The 14,622-nt window shown below is 42.2% G+C and overlaps 1 protein-coding gene across 5 annotated transcripts in view; it reads left to right on the forward strand.

Annotated features, from left to right (window-relative positions):
• The window catches only part of cpeb4b (cytoplasmic polyadenylation element binding protein 4b), a 40,705-nt gene extending 32,720 nt beyond the window's left edge, over nucleotides 1-7,985 (forward strand). For all 5 annotated transcript variants that reach the window (XM_085935138.1, XM_085935139.1, XM_085935140.1 and 2 more), the window contains 6 exons: nucleotides 1,074-1,244; nucleotides 1,487-1,576; nucleotides 1,652-1,770; nucleotides 1,860-1,974; nucleotides 3,372-3,553; nucleotides 3,651-7,985. In XM_085935138.1, the coding sequence (XP_085791264.1) occupies nucleotides 1,074-1,244; nucleotides 1,487-1,576; nucleotides 1,652-1,770; nucleotides 1,860-1,974; nucleotides 3,372-3,553; nucleotides 3,651-3,878 (905 nt within the window). In that variant the 3' untranslated portion in view covers nucleotides 3,879-7,985. The remainder of the gene's footprint in view (nucleotides 1-1,073; nucleotides 1,245-1,486; nucleotides 1,577-1,651; nucleotides 1,771-1,859; nucleotides 1,975-3,371; nucleotides 3,554-3,650) is intronic.
• Nucleotides 7,986-14,622: the final 6,637 nt, after the last annotated feature.

Genomic DNA, 14,622 nt, shown 5'->3' on the forward strand with positions numbered 1-14,622 from the left:
AAGAATGTATTAAAGTTCTGCAGCTCAGGACAAATTGAAATTATTCACAATATGGCAACATTTGTTTTGAAATGAAACCAAGCAACCAGTTAGCAACTAGCATCTTGTCTGATGTGGTTCCACTTTGGAGAGGGATTCATTGTCATAATTCTTGATGAATGCATGCAAATGAGTGCCTTGTCTGTATTTGTGCCCTGCGATTGGCGATACGCATCAAGCCGATTTGTGCCGCTTTAGCTAATGAATCAATAAAACGGGCGACCGGCCGGGTATCCTTTCCACTGTCACACAAGTACCCGGCATAATTTGTTGCTGTAATGTACTGTGCATCCACGATAATCACCCTCTTTTTTTTGACTTGACATGCAGCCAGGAGTTATAGCAGGAGACGAGGTAACAACATCATCATGGACCACGCTGTCCATCTCTTGATTGCTTTGTGACGTGTGACATTTTGCATCAAGCCTCATTTGAGTTCTCAGTGATCCGCCATCTGCATGATTGTCCGAGCGTCCAAATTTCTACTTACATCATAGTTTTGTTTGCAGTCTTATGTCGGAGGACATTTATACACACGCGTCTTGCAGCTTGTTAGCATTTAGCTGCTATTTAATGAGGCACAGAAACACACACATGCTCACGCCACAGTGCAGCGCACTCTGGAAGCTTTGGCTGAGCTAACTCCCTGGCATAAATCTTTATAAAGCAGCTCAGGGCAGGTTGTATTGGCGCAGGCATAGGCAAGGGAGGGCTTAACCCCGACAACACACCACACGCGCACACACGCAATCCTCCCAAGGCAACTTTTATGTTTTGCCTGTGCATTGGTTGTCAGTGTAGTAAGTATGCTGAAAAACCCGTTTTCTGTTGTTTTTCTTGAGGAGGCTACAGTGATATATCTCCACCTGTATTTTGTTCTAAAATACCCTTTCGCATGCTTTTCAAAATGTTTTAGTGGATAAAGTGTATTCTGCGGTTGCTGGCAGATGGCGGCGTTGATATTAAAGACGATGGATGTCAGATTAAAAGCGTTGTTGCTCCTCAGGAACTCAAGCCCTCTTCTTTTCTTCTAGGCCATTCCTCCCTCTTTCCCATGGAGGACGGTTTCCCTGATGACGAGCGTGGCGATCAGGGTCTGGCAGGCCTGGGTTCTCCACACTGCTTTCCTCACCAGAATGGCGAACGCGTGGAACGCTACTCACGCAAGGTCTTTGTGGGAGGATTGCCCCCAGATATAGACGAAGGTATACTCGCATCTGACGTGTTGGATTTTTGGGATGTCTAACCGATTCTGTCAAATGACAAGTCACGATTTGATGTAGTAGTAAAAATGGGGAGGGAGAACCACATGCACTTTTTGTTTTGCGGGGGGGGGGGGGGGGGGGGTTGTTTAAGTAAATCTAGCAATAAAATTTACAAGTAAGTGCTTCAAAATCTCAAAAATCTGTGACTCAGACCATAAAATCCATGTCTTGTTTGGTTCTAGATGAGATAACTGCCAGTTTCCGGCGTTTTGGTCACCTGTTTGTCGACTGGCCCCATAAAGCCGAGAGCAAGTCTTATTTCCCTCCAAAAGGTAAGTTGAAATGAACAGCAGTGGTCGGTCGGGACTGTTGCGTTTGAACTTTTTGCTTTTCTGACTTGTGCACAGGCTACGCTTTCCTGCTCTTCCAGGACGAGAGCTCCGTGCAGGCTCTGATCGACGCCTGCATCGAGGAGGACGGCAAGCTTTACCTGTGCGTCTCCAGCCCCACCATCAAAGACAAGCCGGTCAGTGGGCGCTCTCCGCAAACATCTGCCAGCTTTGCTCACCTTGTCTACCAAAGTTTATGCGACGTGTTGACTTTTGTGTGTGCCAGGTCCAAATCCGCCCGTGGAACTTGAACGACAGCGATTTTGTGATGGACGGATCTCAGCCTTTGGACCCTAGGAAAACTATTTTTGTTGGAGGTGTTCCTCGCCCGCTCCGTGCAGGTGGGCTTACCCGTCTGGCAACTCTTTTATTTGCCCCACCCCTAGCATCCTAGCTTGCTGACTTTACACTTGTCAGGTTTCTGTCAGTTAACAACAAACAGACGATGACTCTTGTGTTTGCTGCCCCGGAGACGGCGTGTGCTTTCATGTGACTGCTTGGCTCGCTTAAATTGCTGAAAAAGAATCAAATGTTGCCAGTGGTTACGTTGGGTTTGTGAAAGAGTCAAGTGACAGCGCCCGAGGTTGAATTATGCATGTAATACTAGATAGCTAAAAATTAAAGCTTGTGTAAAAGTAACATTTCAAGTAAAAGGAAAATTGATGAACCCACAAATGAAACTAAACTAACTTTATCCAAAAAGCTACTTTAAATAAATATCATGGAGTAAATGTTGCAGTTTACTTGTTTGAGGGCATTTATTTTTAGCCTCGCCCCCTCTTTTTTTATCCTGCAGAACCGGATGAGGTGTTAAGCCATTTAATTTATAGACACGTCTTTGCTTTTAGCATGTTTACAGGTAGCATTAGCATAGATAGTTTGCTTAAGTCTTGCTATTCAATGTATTCTGCTATTTGCTAGTAGTCTCTTGCTAGACTGTCCAGACAATAATAGTTATTCCCAAACACCAGTTTTGCTCCACAAAAAAAATGGTTCTTCCCCAAAAGTGTCTTCCTGTTCACATCTCGTGATTCTTGTGTTCAAGGAGAGAGCAACGTCACATGTTTGATGTGACGCATTTTCTTTCAGACGACACATACCGAACCATGTTTGCAAAGCCATGAACTGGTTTGGATGAGAGGGCCATCTACTGGTGTGAAAGCATCCCCCCAAAAATGACTTTAAGTTAAATAAAAGGGCTTGAATTTGATTTTAAAAGATTTGACCCGATCATCAAATGATTTTAATTTTCCTGCTCCACTTTCGATGCTGTTATAAAATGTGAATGACGTGCAGATGTATGCGCAATGTGTCCTGCTTTCCCCGTCTTAGCTCCAACCCGTTTTAGTCCCGCTCTTCATGTTCAACTCGGCTTTGATCAGTGCGATCTCGCCGCTTTATCCCCCCTCCCCCCCTCATGTGTTCCGACATTTGCTTAATTGCTTCGCTGCCAATCTTTGAAATGTCAGCTGTAAGCAAATGCTCGCTGGTGTTGACACGTGACCGACCGGCTTGGTTGGCCACGACGCTCACACTCGGCGTCCCGCAGTTGCTGAAATCAGCTTTCACCTTCACACTTCCCCTCTGCTCTCCGTGGCAACTATTGGATTTAATATTCAGATTGTGTTTACTGTGCTGTGTTTTTGCCCTGATAGCGTGTCTATTACAGTGTGTGGAAGTCTTGTTCATTTCATTTGTTAGCATCCAAATTCTTAAACAATGCATTTCTCATTTGTAGTGGAGCTGGCCATGATCATGGACCGCCTGTACGGCGGCGTCTGCTACGCCGGCATCGACACAGATCCTGAGCTGAAGTACCCGAAAGGAGCTGGGCGGGTCGCCTTCTCTAATCAGCAGAGCTACATTGCTGCTATCAGTGCTCGCTTTGTACAGCTGCAGCATGGCGAAATCGATAAACGGGTTTGTAGAAAGAAATGTGACCTTGTCTCACTTATTTTTTTACAATTTGTTGCGCACCAACCTTACGTTTTGATGCAATTCCCTTTTACGCCAACAGGTGGAAGTGAAGCCATACGTGCTGGATGACCAGCTGTGCGACGAGTGCCAGGGCACTCGCTGCGGCGGCAAATTTGCGCCGTTCTTCTGCGCCAACGTCACCTGCCTGCAGTACTACTGCGAGTACTGCTGGGCGGCCATCCACTCGCGCGCCGGCCGCGAGTTTCACAAGCCGCTGGTGAAGGAAGGCGGCGACCGGCCGCGTCACATCTCGTTCCGCTGGAACTGAGCGGCAGCGGCGGACAGTAGGGGGAGCAGGATGGCAAGGTAGTGCAGGAGTCGCAAAATCATTTAATGAATAAATGCACTTTTCTGTTGCTGATTCCTTTTTGCTCAACATTTTTTAGTTAATATTTATATTTTCAAAACAAAAAACAGGATTTATATCAAGTATGTCCAGCAAGGAAATAGTGTATAACCTGTTTTGTTTTATTTTCTTAAATGATTGTTTGCCCCCTCCCCTAACCCCCAAAAAATATATAGAAAAGTGTGCTATGGTACTCTGCGAATCAATTGGCGTGCTTTCCTTTGTGTGTGTATATATAGAGAGAGATTTTTTTTATAAAAGCCCCCCCCTCCCAAACAATTACCTTTTGATTTGACATTTTGTAGCAGAGCTCACTTTCGATTTTCCCAAGACGCCAATCTGAGGCTGGAGTAAATATGAATTGAAGAGAAAAAAAAAAAAGTGTCGCTGAAGAAGAGTGCACTTATTTCACATTCTAGAATATACCAGGATACACTTAATTGATAACCAAAGCTGTTTTATTTGCTAGCGGCACACAACAGAGAAGTCCTGAAAGCCAAACTCTCTTTCTCTCTCTCAAAAAAAAAGATCTCCACGCATAATAATTTCGATCTCCATCTTGACATGCAAAAACTAATACCTCAAACTCAGCTGCTAACGTGCCGGATGCAGTTAAAAAAAAAAAAAAAAAGTCACGAACGCCTGCCCGTGTTGTTTTTCCGGGCGGAGCTACGATGTTACTCGCACACTTTTTGTACTCGCTAGCTTCGTCGTCACCTTGTTTATATTGTAACGGAAACCTACGCGGTCGTGAGCAGAGTGCATTATGGGAATGTATGGCAATGGGGAGGCTCCGGGGCCCCCCCTTCTCTCCCCCTCCTCACTTTTCCATCCAGAACCCGACCATATTAAAAGAAACATCACAAAGCTCAGTTTTACCGCCGAAGCAGTTTAAATATGGCCTCCAGCTTCCCTCCATCTAGCCAAGCCAAGCTAATCCTACTCAGCATGTTTTGAAAGCATAACTGAAGATCGTCTGCGACTATTCACATACACTTGAAAGGCGCCCCGCCCCCCCTTCTAAGTCCAGCAGGTTGGGGAACCAAAGACTGGCTGTGCAGTAGTGGGTCGCACTGTAGCTCATTTCCCCTTTAGAAGCCCCCACCCCAGAGAACCAAAGATTGGCCTTAAATAAAAAGAAGAAAACATTAGTAGTGCAGTAGAAGCCCATCGGCAGCAAATTGCGTCATTAGAAAGACTTACTCCTAGCCCCACGCCCTAGAAATGTGCACATTCCCGCAGTGGAAAGTGAGAATTTTTGACAAAATCCTCCCATTTTAGTAGTGGAGGAATGCAGAGAAAACTTGATTTTGCTCATGAGTGAGGCTCCTCATATGGCTTTTTGCACCTGGGATATTTTCAAACACTTTGTGAAGAATTTGCTGTTCAAAATGAGATAGTGAGAAAATTATTTTAATACACGGCCTGCTGATTTTTTTGAAACAGTGTTTTCTAGCTAAATTATTTTGTCATGCACATTTAAGCATTTATTATGCACTACTTTTCTAAATATCTGTTCCCCCCCCCCCCCCCCCCCCCCTCCTCCTTTTAGTTCCGGCAGTCATTTTAGGCACATTTTTCACAAATATGGGGAAACTCCTTTTTGCAATACCTCAATTTTTTCACATTGTGAAAGGTAGCTTTTGTACTTTTGTTACTGAGAGATCTGCATATATGGAAATGTTCATTTTAAAGAAGAAGAGAAAAAAAAAAACACAAAAGAGCGGCGCGATTTCAAGAGATATATTATTCTTTTCAATTATGCTTTTTATACATTTCAGTGCTAAGGACTCTATGTGCGACGTCACATCTGCCGAGGAGAGACCAAAGTGTATCCACTCTCTTGGTCTTCTTAGCTTTTCCTACACGCGATGTTTCCACTCGGTGATGACTAGTAAATCTAATAGCATGGCGAGAAATCATTTAAGAAGACAAAAAAAAAAAAAAAAAATTGTGATCTTAAAACTCGTTGTTAAACGTGACCTTTGGTTTCCGCACTCGCCTTATTTCCTCAAATAGTGGCCGCTCTCCTGCTGAGCGCTGTTGGAAGTCTTGCTAAACAAAACCACAGCACCTACTGAGGCATGTAAACAGTCTCAAGTACAAAAAGTAAATAAAGATGAGTAGTTCGACACCTCCATGTCCTAATCCATATTTTGGTAAATAAAGGCCGCCTCCAAGATAGTTGAATAAAGTCCTCATAATAGATGTCTTTCTAAATAAAAGCCTCGCCCCTATTCGACGTATCCCGAAAGCGACAGTCAAATCCAGGCACAATGTTCAACGCCTCTCCCAATCTGAAGTTGAGTAAATGCCTCCCCACAATCTGCACTTAAGTAAATAAAGACCTCCCCACTAGTCGACATCTCTTGGCCACTATATGAGGAAATCTGGTCTAGGGGGGAGAATGCAAAAAGATGAGGTTGGAGCCTCACAGCTCAAACTCGTATCACAGGAATGTGTGTGGCGGCCGTGGCTCAGGCAGTAGAGCGGGTCGGTCAGAAACCGGAGGGTCGGCGGTCTGAACCCAGCTCTGTCCGAGCCACGTGTTGTTGTGTCCTTGGGCAAGACACTTCACACACCTTGCCTCAGGGACTACAGATGAAAAATAGCCCCTTGGCTCATTTTGGTACATCTACAGAAATGCTCATTGATGTACACTGTCCCTGTCAAATAAACAAAATAAAAGAATGGATGTTTGGTGTTTAGATATTTTAATATTTGAAGAAAAAAATATAAATATATATATAGTATCTATATTCTTGAACTTGCCAACTAGCACCTATTGTAATCCTTAGCATGCATGACGACAAAAAAAATGCGTGGAAATGAGGTGAATTAGCTCGGAAATTAACTGTTGTGGTGTGCACCAAATGTTTCTGAACTAGACGTCGTTAAGGAGAACCCCCGACCTCAACCCCCTTCCCATCCTTACATATTGGCAGACCTCAGCAGGGATGCGCGTAACACAAAAGCGAATAGGCGAGCGTGAACGTTCCGAACTCAAGCATCCTACTAGAACACTGTTAAAATTATATTTAAAAAAAAATGAAGACTTGACCTACATGGAGGAAGGGGAGCTTAAAGACTTGAATGTGGTTAAAAAGAAAAGAATTTAAAAAAAAAAAAAACAATGTTGCAAGTTAACTTTCAAGTTTTATGTGCAATACTTCTTTTGAACCTTTTTCCAGACGAAAGACTCTTTGCAATGTAATTCTTTCAAATGCCATTTTTAATTATTGCAGACATTTAATTAAAGAAGATGTTAATATGTTTTTTCAGTCATTTTCTACTGTTTAATGTAATCCTTTTCATGCTGGTGTTTGTAAAAAAAAAAAAGAAAGAAATGAAATCCAACTATTTGTACTAATATAAATAATTGAAGTTATTTTTAAAACATTTAAAATAAGGTTTTTGTGCTCATTTGCTTATTTGGTTTATTTTAAGCTACTGTGATTGATTGCATTGTAATTACTAGGTCAACAATGTATTTAGCTCTTTATTGGTATATTTTTAATTGGAATGTATAATTGATTTTTATAATTTTGATCAGATTTTTGTTATATTTTTGAGGTGAAGCTTTTAATATGTTAAAGTGTCTAGTTTTTACTAATTGCTATATTGTGCTCCACAATATATGGTTCACATTTTCTGAAGGAAAATAAATATTTAAATATTTGTCTGTTAATGTTACTTAATGGCAAGATTTCAATAGTTTTTAACTGTGTATGGGAAGGTTTGTTGTATTTATTAATAGCATTTTTTTTTTACTTCAGATACCACCTTAATTTTTATTGTCATTTCACTTTATAAGTTCCTATTTTTGTATTTTCCTTTCTAATGATTAAGTTATGTAATACGGATATGTCCATATTTCTAGGAGTTGGTCTGTAGAAGTGCTAGTGAAACGAAAAAGAAAAATCTGTTATTTAATTGTTTGCGGCCAACTATTTATATAACAGTATGCATAATTTTTCAATATTTGTAATGTGAAATGTTGAATGAAATAAATCTTAACTGTGATGAATAGGTCTGTGTGCATTGTGCTTCTTCGGAATCGGACCCGCACCCTCCGAACTGTGAGGCGGACGTGGTAACCAGTGCACTCATGTTGGCTCGTGAGTGAACGATTCGTTCAATAGAACGAATCTTTTCAGTGAACGAGAGTGGTCTTTTTACATTTCATATGACTTCAATCAGTAGGTGTCAGTAATGCGCATTGAAGCTGGTGCCACCTCGCCGTATGGATGGGTGGATGGATTATTATTATTTTAATAAACATTTATGTTAAAACGTGTCTGGTGTTTTATTCCTTGTTTTTATATTTGCCAATTAAAACATAAAAATCTGACATTTGGTTAACTGCTTTATATGACAATACGTATGTCTTTTATGTTGTTATATGAGTTGGTGTCCCCACAAATAACGGCATAACGGATGTCTTTTTCCAACCTTTTATTCAAACAAAAACACATTCGGTATCATAACACCAACTACAATCCAACAAATACAAAATTAAAACATCATTGTCGGCATAACGTGTGTGAAAATGGCGGTGTACCTAATAGAGTGTCCAAATGACGTCACAGATCAAATAGCCAATCAGAAAGTGGGGGTGAGGGCGGGTGTGGCACTTTTCACTTTCATTTAAGCTTTGACCATGATTTTTCCCTAATGAAGTGGCCTGTGATTAGGTACACCTGAAAATGGCAGTGTACCTAATAGTGTCCGAATGACGTCACAGATCAAACAGCCAATCAGAAAGTGGGGGTGAGGGCGGGTGTGGCACTTTTCATTTTTATTTAAGCTTTAACCATGATTTTTCCCTAATAAAGTGGCCTGTTATTCAAAACACCTGAAAATGGCGGTGTACCTAATGGAGAGTCCAAGTGACGTCACAGATCAAACAGCCAATCAGAAAGTGGGGGTGAGGGCGGGTGTGGCACTTTTCACTTTTATTTAAGCTTTGACCATGATTTTTCCCTAATGAAGTGGCCTGTGATTAGGTACACCTGAAAATGGCGGTGTACCTAATAGAGTGTCCAAATGACGTCATAGATCAAACAGCCAATCAGAAAGTGGGGGGTTGTTTGGGTGTGGCACTTTTCACTTTTATTTAAGCTTTGACCATGATTTTTCCCTAATGAAGTGGCCTGTGATTAGGTACACCTGAAAATGGCGGTGTACCTAATGGAGTGTCCAAATGACGTCATAGATCAAACAGCCAATCGGAAAGTGGGGGTGAGGGCGGGTGTGGCACTTTTCATTTTTATTTAAGCTTTAACCATGATTTTTCCCTAATAAAGTGGCCTGTTATTCAAAACACCTGAAAATGGCGGTGTACCTAATGGAGAGTCCAAGTGACGTCACAGATCAAACAGCCAATCAGAAAGTGGGGGTGAGGGCGGGTGTGGCACTTTTCACTTTTATTTAAGCTTTGACCATGATTTTTCCCTAATGAAGTGGCCTGTGATTAGGTACACCTGAAAATGGCGGTGTACCTAATAGAGTGTCCAAATGACGTCATAGATCAAACAGCCAATCAGAAAGTGGGGGGTTGTTTGGGTGTGGCACTTTTCACTTTTATTTAAGCTTTGACCATGATTTTTCCCTAATGAAGTGGCCTGTGATTAGGTACACCTGAAAATGGCGGTGTACCTAATGGAGTGTCCAAATGACGTCATAGATCAAACAGCCAATCGGAAAGTGGGGGTGAGGGCGGGTGTGGCACTTTTCATTTTTATTTAAGCTTTAACCATGATTTTTCCCTAATAAAGTGGCCTGTTATTCAAAACACCTGAAAATGGCGGTGTACCTAATGGAGAGTCCAAGTGACGTCACAGATCAAACAGCCAATCAGAAAGTGGGGGTGAGGGCGGGTGTGGCACTTTTCACTTTTATTTAAGCTTTGACCATGATTTTTCCCTAATGAAGTGGCCTGTGATTAGGTACACCTGAAAATGGCGGTGTACCTAATAGAGTGTCCAAATGACGTCATAGATCAAACAGCCAATCAGAAAGTGGGGGGTTGTTTGGGTGTGGCACTTTTCACTTTTATTTAAGCTTTGACCATGATTTTTCCCTAATGAAGTGGCCTGTGATTAGGTACACCTGAAAATGGCGGTGTACCTAATAGAGTGTCCAAATGACGTCATAGATCAAACAGCCAATCAGAAAGTGGGGGGTTGTTTGGGTGTGGCACTTTTCACTTTTATTTAAGCTTTGACCATGATTTTTCCCTAATGAAGTGGCCTGTGATTAGGTACACCTGAAAATGGCGGTGTACCTAATGGAGTGTCCAAATGACGTCATAGATCAAACAGCCAATCGGAAAGTGGGGGTGAGGGCGGGTGTGGCACTTTTCATTTTTATTTAAGCTTTAACCATGATTTTTCCCTAATAAAGTGGCCTGTTATTCAAAACACCTGAAAATGGCGGTGTACCTAATGGAGAGTCCAAGTGACGTCACAGATCAAACAGCCAATCAGAAAGTGGGGGTGAGGGCGGGTGTGGCACTTTTCACTTTTATTTAAGCTTTGACCATGATTTTTCCCTAATGAAGTGGCCTGTGATTAGGTACACCTGAAAATGGCGGTGTACCTAATAGAGTGTCCAAATGACGTCATAGATCAAACAGCCAATCAGAAAGTGGGGGGTTGTTTGGGTGTGGCACTTTTCACTTTTATTTAAGCTTTGACCATGATTTTTCCCTAATGAAGTGGCCTGTGATTAGGTACACCTGAAAATGGCGGTGTACCTAATAGAGTGTCCAAATGACGTCATAGATCAAACAGCCAATCAGAAAGTGGGGGGTTGTTTGGGTGTGGCACTTTTCACTTTTATTTAAGCTTTGACCATGATTTTTCCCTAATGAAGTGGCCTGTGATTAGGTACACCTGAAAATGGCGGTGTACCTAATGGAGTGTCCAAATGACGTCATAGATCAAACAGCCAATCGGAAAGTGGGGGTGAGGGCGGGTGTGGCACTTTTCATTTTTATTTAAGCTTTAACCATGATTTTTCCCTAATAAAGTGGCCTGTTATTCAAAACACCTGAAAATGGCGGTGTACCTAATGGAGAGTCCAAGTGACGTCACAGATCAAACAGCCAATCAGAAAGTGGGGGGTTGTTTGGGTGTGGCACTTTTCACTTTTATTTAAGCTTTGACCATGATTTTTCCCTAATGAAGTGGCCTGTGATTAGGTACACCTGAAAATGGCGGTGTACCTAATAGAGTGTCCAAATGACGTCATAGATCAAACAGCCAATCAGAAAGTGGGGGGTTGTTTGGGTGTGGCACTTTTCACTTTTATTTAAGCTTTGACCATGATTTTTCCCTAATGAAGTGGCCTGTGATTAGGTACACCTGAAAATGGCGGTGTACCTAATAGAGTGTCCAAATGACGTCATAGATCAAACAGCCAATCAGAAAGTGGGGGGTTGTTTGGGTGTGGCACTTTTCACTTTTATTTAAGCTTTGACCATGATTTTTCCCTAATGAAGTGGCCTGTGATTAGGTACACCTGAAAATGGCGGTGTACCTAATGGAGTGTCCAAATGACGTCATAGATCAAACAGCCAATCGGAAAGTGGGGGTGAGGGCGGGTGTGGCACTTTTCATTTTTATTTAAGCTTTAACCATGATTTTTCCCTAATAAAGTGGCCTGTTATTCAAAACACCTGAAAATGGCGGTGTACCTAATGGAGAGTCCAAGTGACGTCACAGATCAAACAGCCAATCAGAAAGTGGGGGTGAGGGCGGGTGTGGCACTTTTCACTTTTATTTAAGCTTTGACCATGATTTTTCCCTAATGAAGTGGCCTGTGATTAGGTACACCTGAAAATGGCGGTGTACCTAATAGAGTGTCCAAATGACGTCATAGATCAAACAGCCAATCAGAAAGTGGGGGGTTGTTTGGGTGTGGCACTTTTCACTTTTATTTAAGCTTTGACCATGATTTTTCCCTAATGAAGTGGCCTGTGATTAGGTACACCTGAAAATGGCGGTGTACCTAATAGAGTGTCCAAATGACGTCATAGATCAAACAGCCAATCAGAAAGTGGGGGGTTGTTTGGGTGTGGCACTTTTCACTTTTATTTAAGCTTTGACCATGATTTTTCCCTAATGAAGTGGCCTGTGATTAGGTACACCTGAAAATGGCGGTGTACCTAATGGAGTGTCCAAATGACGTCATAGATCAAACAGCCAATCGGAAAGTGGGGGTGAGGGCGGGTGTGGCACTTTTCATTTTTATTTAAGCTTTAACCATGATTTTTCCCTAATAAAGTGGCCTGTTATTCAAAACACCTGAAAATGGCGGTGTACCTAATGGAGAGTCCAAGTGACGTCACAGATCAAACAGCCAATCAGAAAGTGGGGGGTTGTTTGGGTGTGGCACTTTTCACTTTTATTTAAGCTTTGACCATGATTTTTCCCTAATGAAGTGGCCTGTGATTAGGTACACCTGAAAATGGCGGTGTACCTAATAGAGTGTCCAAATGACGTCATAGATCAAACAGCCAATCAGAAAGTGGGGGGTTGTTTGGGTGTGGCACTTTTCACTTTTATTTAAGCTTTGACCATGATTTTTCCCTAATGAAGTGGCCTGTGATTAGGTACACCTGAAAATGGCGGTGTACCTAATAGAGTGTCCAAATGACGTCATAGATCAAACAGCCAATCAGAAAGTGGGGGGTTGTTTGGGTGTGGCACTTTTCACTTTTATTTAAGCTTTGACCATGATTTTTCCCTAATGAAGTGGCCTGTGATTAGGTACACCTGAAAATGGCGGTGTACCTAATGGAGTGTCCAAATGACGTCATAGATCAAACAGCCAATCGGAAAGTGGGGGTGAGGGCGGGTGTGGCACTTTTCATTTTTATTTAAGCTTTAACCATGATTTTTCCCTAATAAAGTGGCCTGTTATTCAAAACACCTGAAAATGGCGGTGTACCTAATGGAGAGTCCAAGTGACGTCACAGATCAAACAGCCAATCAGAAAGTGGGGGGTTGTTTGGGTGTGGCACTTTTCACTTTTATTTAAGCTTTGACCATGATTTTTCCCTAATGAAGTGGCCTGTGATTAGGTACACCTGAAAATGGCGGTGTACCTAATAGAGTGTCCAAATGACGTCATAGATCAAACAGCCAATCAGAAAGTGGGGGGTTGTTTGGGTGTGGCACTTTTCACTTTTATTTAAGCTTTGACCATGATTTTTCCCTAATGAAGTGGCCTGTGATTAGGTACACCTGAAAATGGCGGTGTACCTAATAGAGTGTCCAAATGACGTCATAGATCAAACAGCCAATCAGAAAGTGGGGGGTTGTTTGGGTGTGGCACTTTTCACTTTTATTTAAGCTTTGACCATGATTTTTCCCTAATGAAGTGGCCTGTGATTAGGTACACCTGAAAATGGCGGTGTACCTAATAGAGTGTCCAAATGACGTCATAGATCAAACAGCCAATCAGAAAGTGGGGGGTTGTTTGGGTGTGGCACTTTTCACTTTTATTTAAGCTTTGACCATGATTTTTCCCTAATAAAGTGGCCTGTTATTCAAAACACCTGAAAATGGCGGTGTACCTAATGGAGAGTCCAAGTGACGTCACAGATCAAACAGCCAATCAGAAAGTGGGGGTGAGGGCGGGTGTGGCACTTTTCACTTTTATTTAAGCTTTGACCATGATTTTTCCCTAATGAAGTGGCCTGTGATTAGGTACACCTGAAAATGGCGGTGTACCTAATAGAGTGTCCAAATGACGTCATAGATCAAACAGCCAATCAGAAAGTGGGGGGTTGTTTGGGTGTGGCACTTTTCACTTTTATTTAAGCTTTGACCATGATTTTTCCCTAATGAAGTGGCCTGTGATTAGGTACACCTGAAAATGGCGGTGTACCTAATAGAGTGTCCAAATGACGTCATAGATCAAACAGCCAATCAGAAAGTGGGGGGTTGTTTGGGTGTGGCACTTTTCACTTTTATTTAAGCTTTGACCATGATTTTTCCCTAATGAAGTGGCCTGTGATTAGGTACACCTGAAAATGGCGGTGTACCTAATAGAGTGTCCAAATGACGTCATAGATCAAACAGCCAATCAGAAAGTGGGGGGTTGTTTGGGTGTGGCACTTTTCACTTTTATTTAAGCTTTGACCATGATTTTTCCCTAATAAAGTGGCCTGTTATTCAAAACACCTGAAAATGGCGGTGTACCTAATGGAGAGTCCAAGTGACGTCACAGATCAAACAGCCAATCAGAAAGTGGGGGTGAGGGCGGGTGTGGCACTTTTCACTTTTATTTAAGCTTTGACCATGATTTTTCCCTAATGAAGTGGCCTGTGATTAGGTACACCTGAAAATGGCGGTGTACCTAATAGAGTGTCCAAATGACGTCATAGATCAAACAGCCAATCAGAAAGTGGGGGGTTGTTTGGGTGTGGCACTTTTCACTTTTATTTAAGCTTTGACCATGATTTTTCCCTAATGAAGTGGCCTGTGATTAGGTACACCTGAAAATGGCGGTGTACCTAATAGAGTGTCCAAATGACGTCATAGATCAAACAGCCAATCAGAAAGTGGGGGGTTGTTTGGGTGTGGCACTTTTCACTTTTATTTAAGCTTTGACCATGATTTTTCCCTAATAAAGTGGCCTGTTATTCAAAACACCT

This window comes from Syngnathus leptorhynchus, chromosome 17 (assembly GCF_054491065.1).
Source record: "Syngnathus leptorhynchus isolate UIUO chromosome 17, UIUO_Slep, whole genome shotgun sequence".
NCBI classification, from domain to species: domain Eukaryota; kingdom Metazoa; phylum Chordata; class Actinopteri; order Syngnathiformes; family Syngnathidae; genus Syngnathus; species Syngnathus leptorhynchus.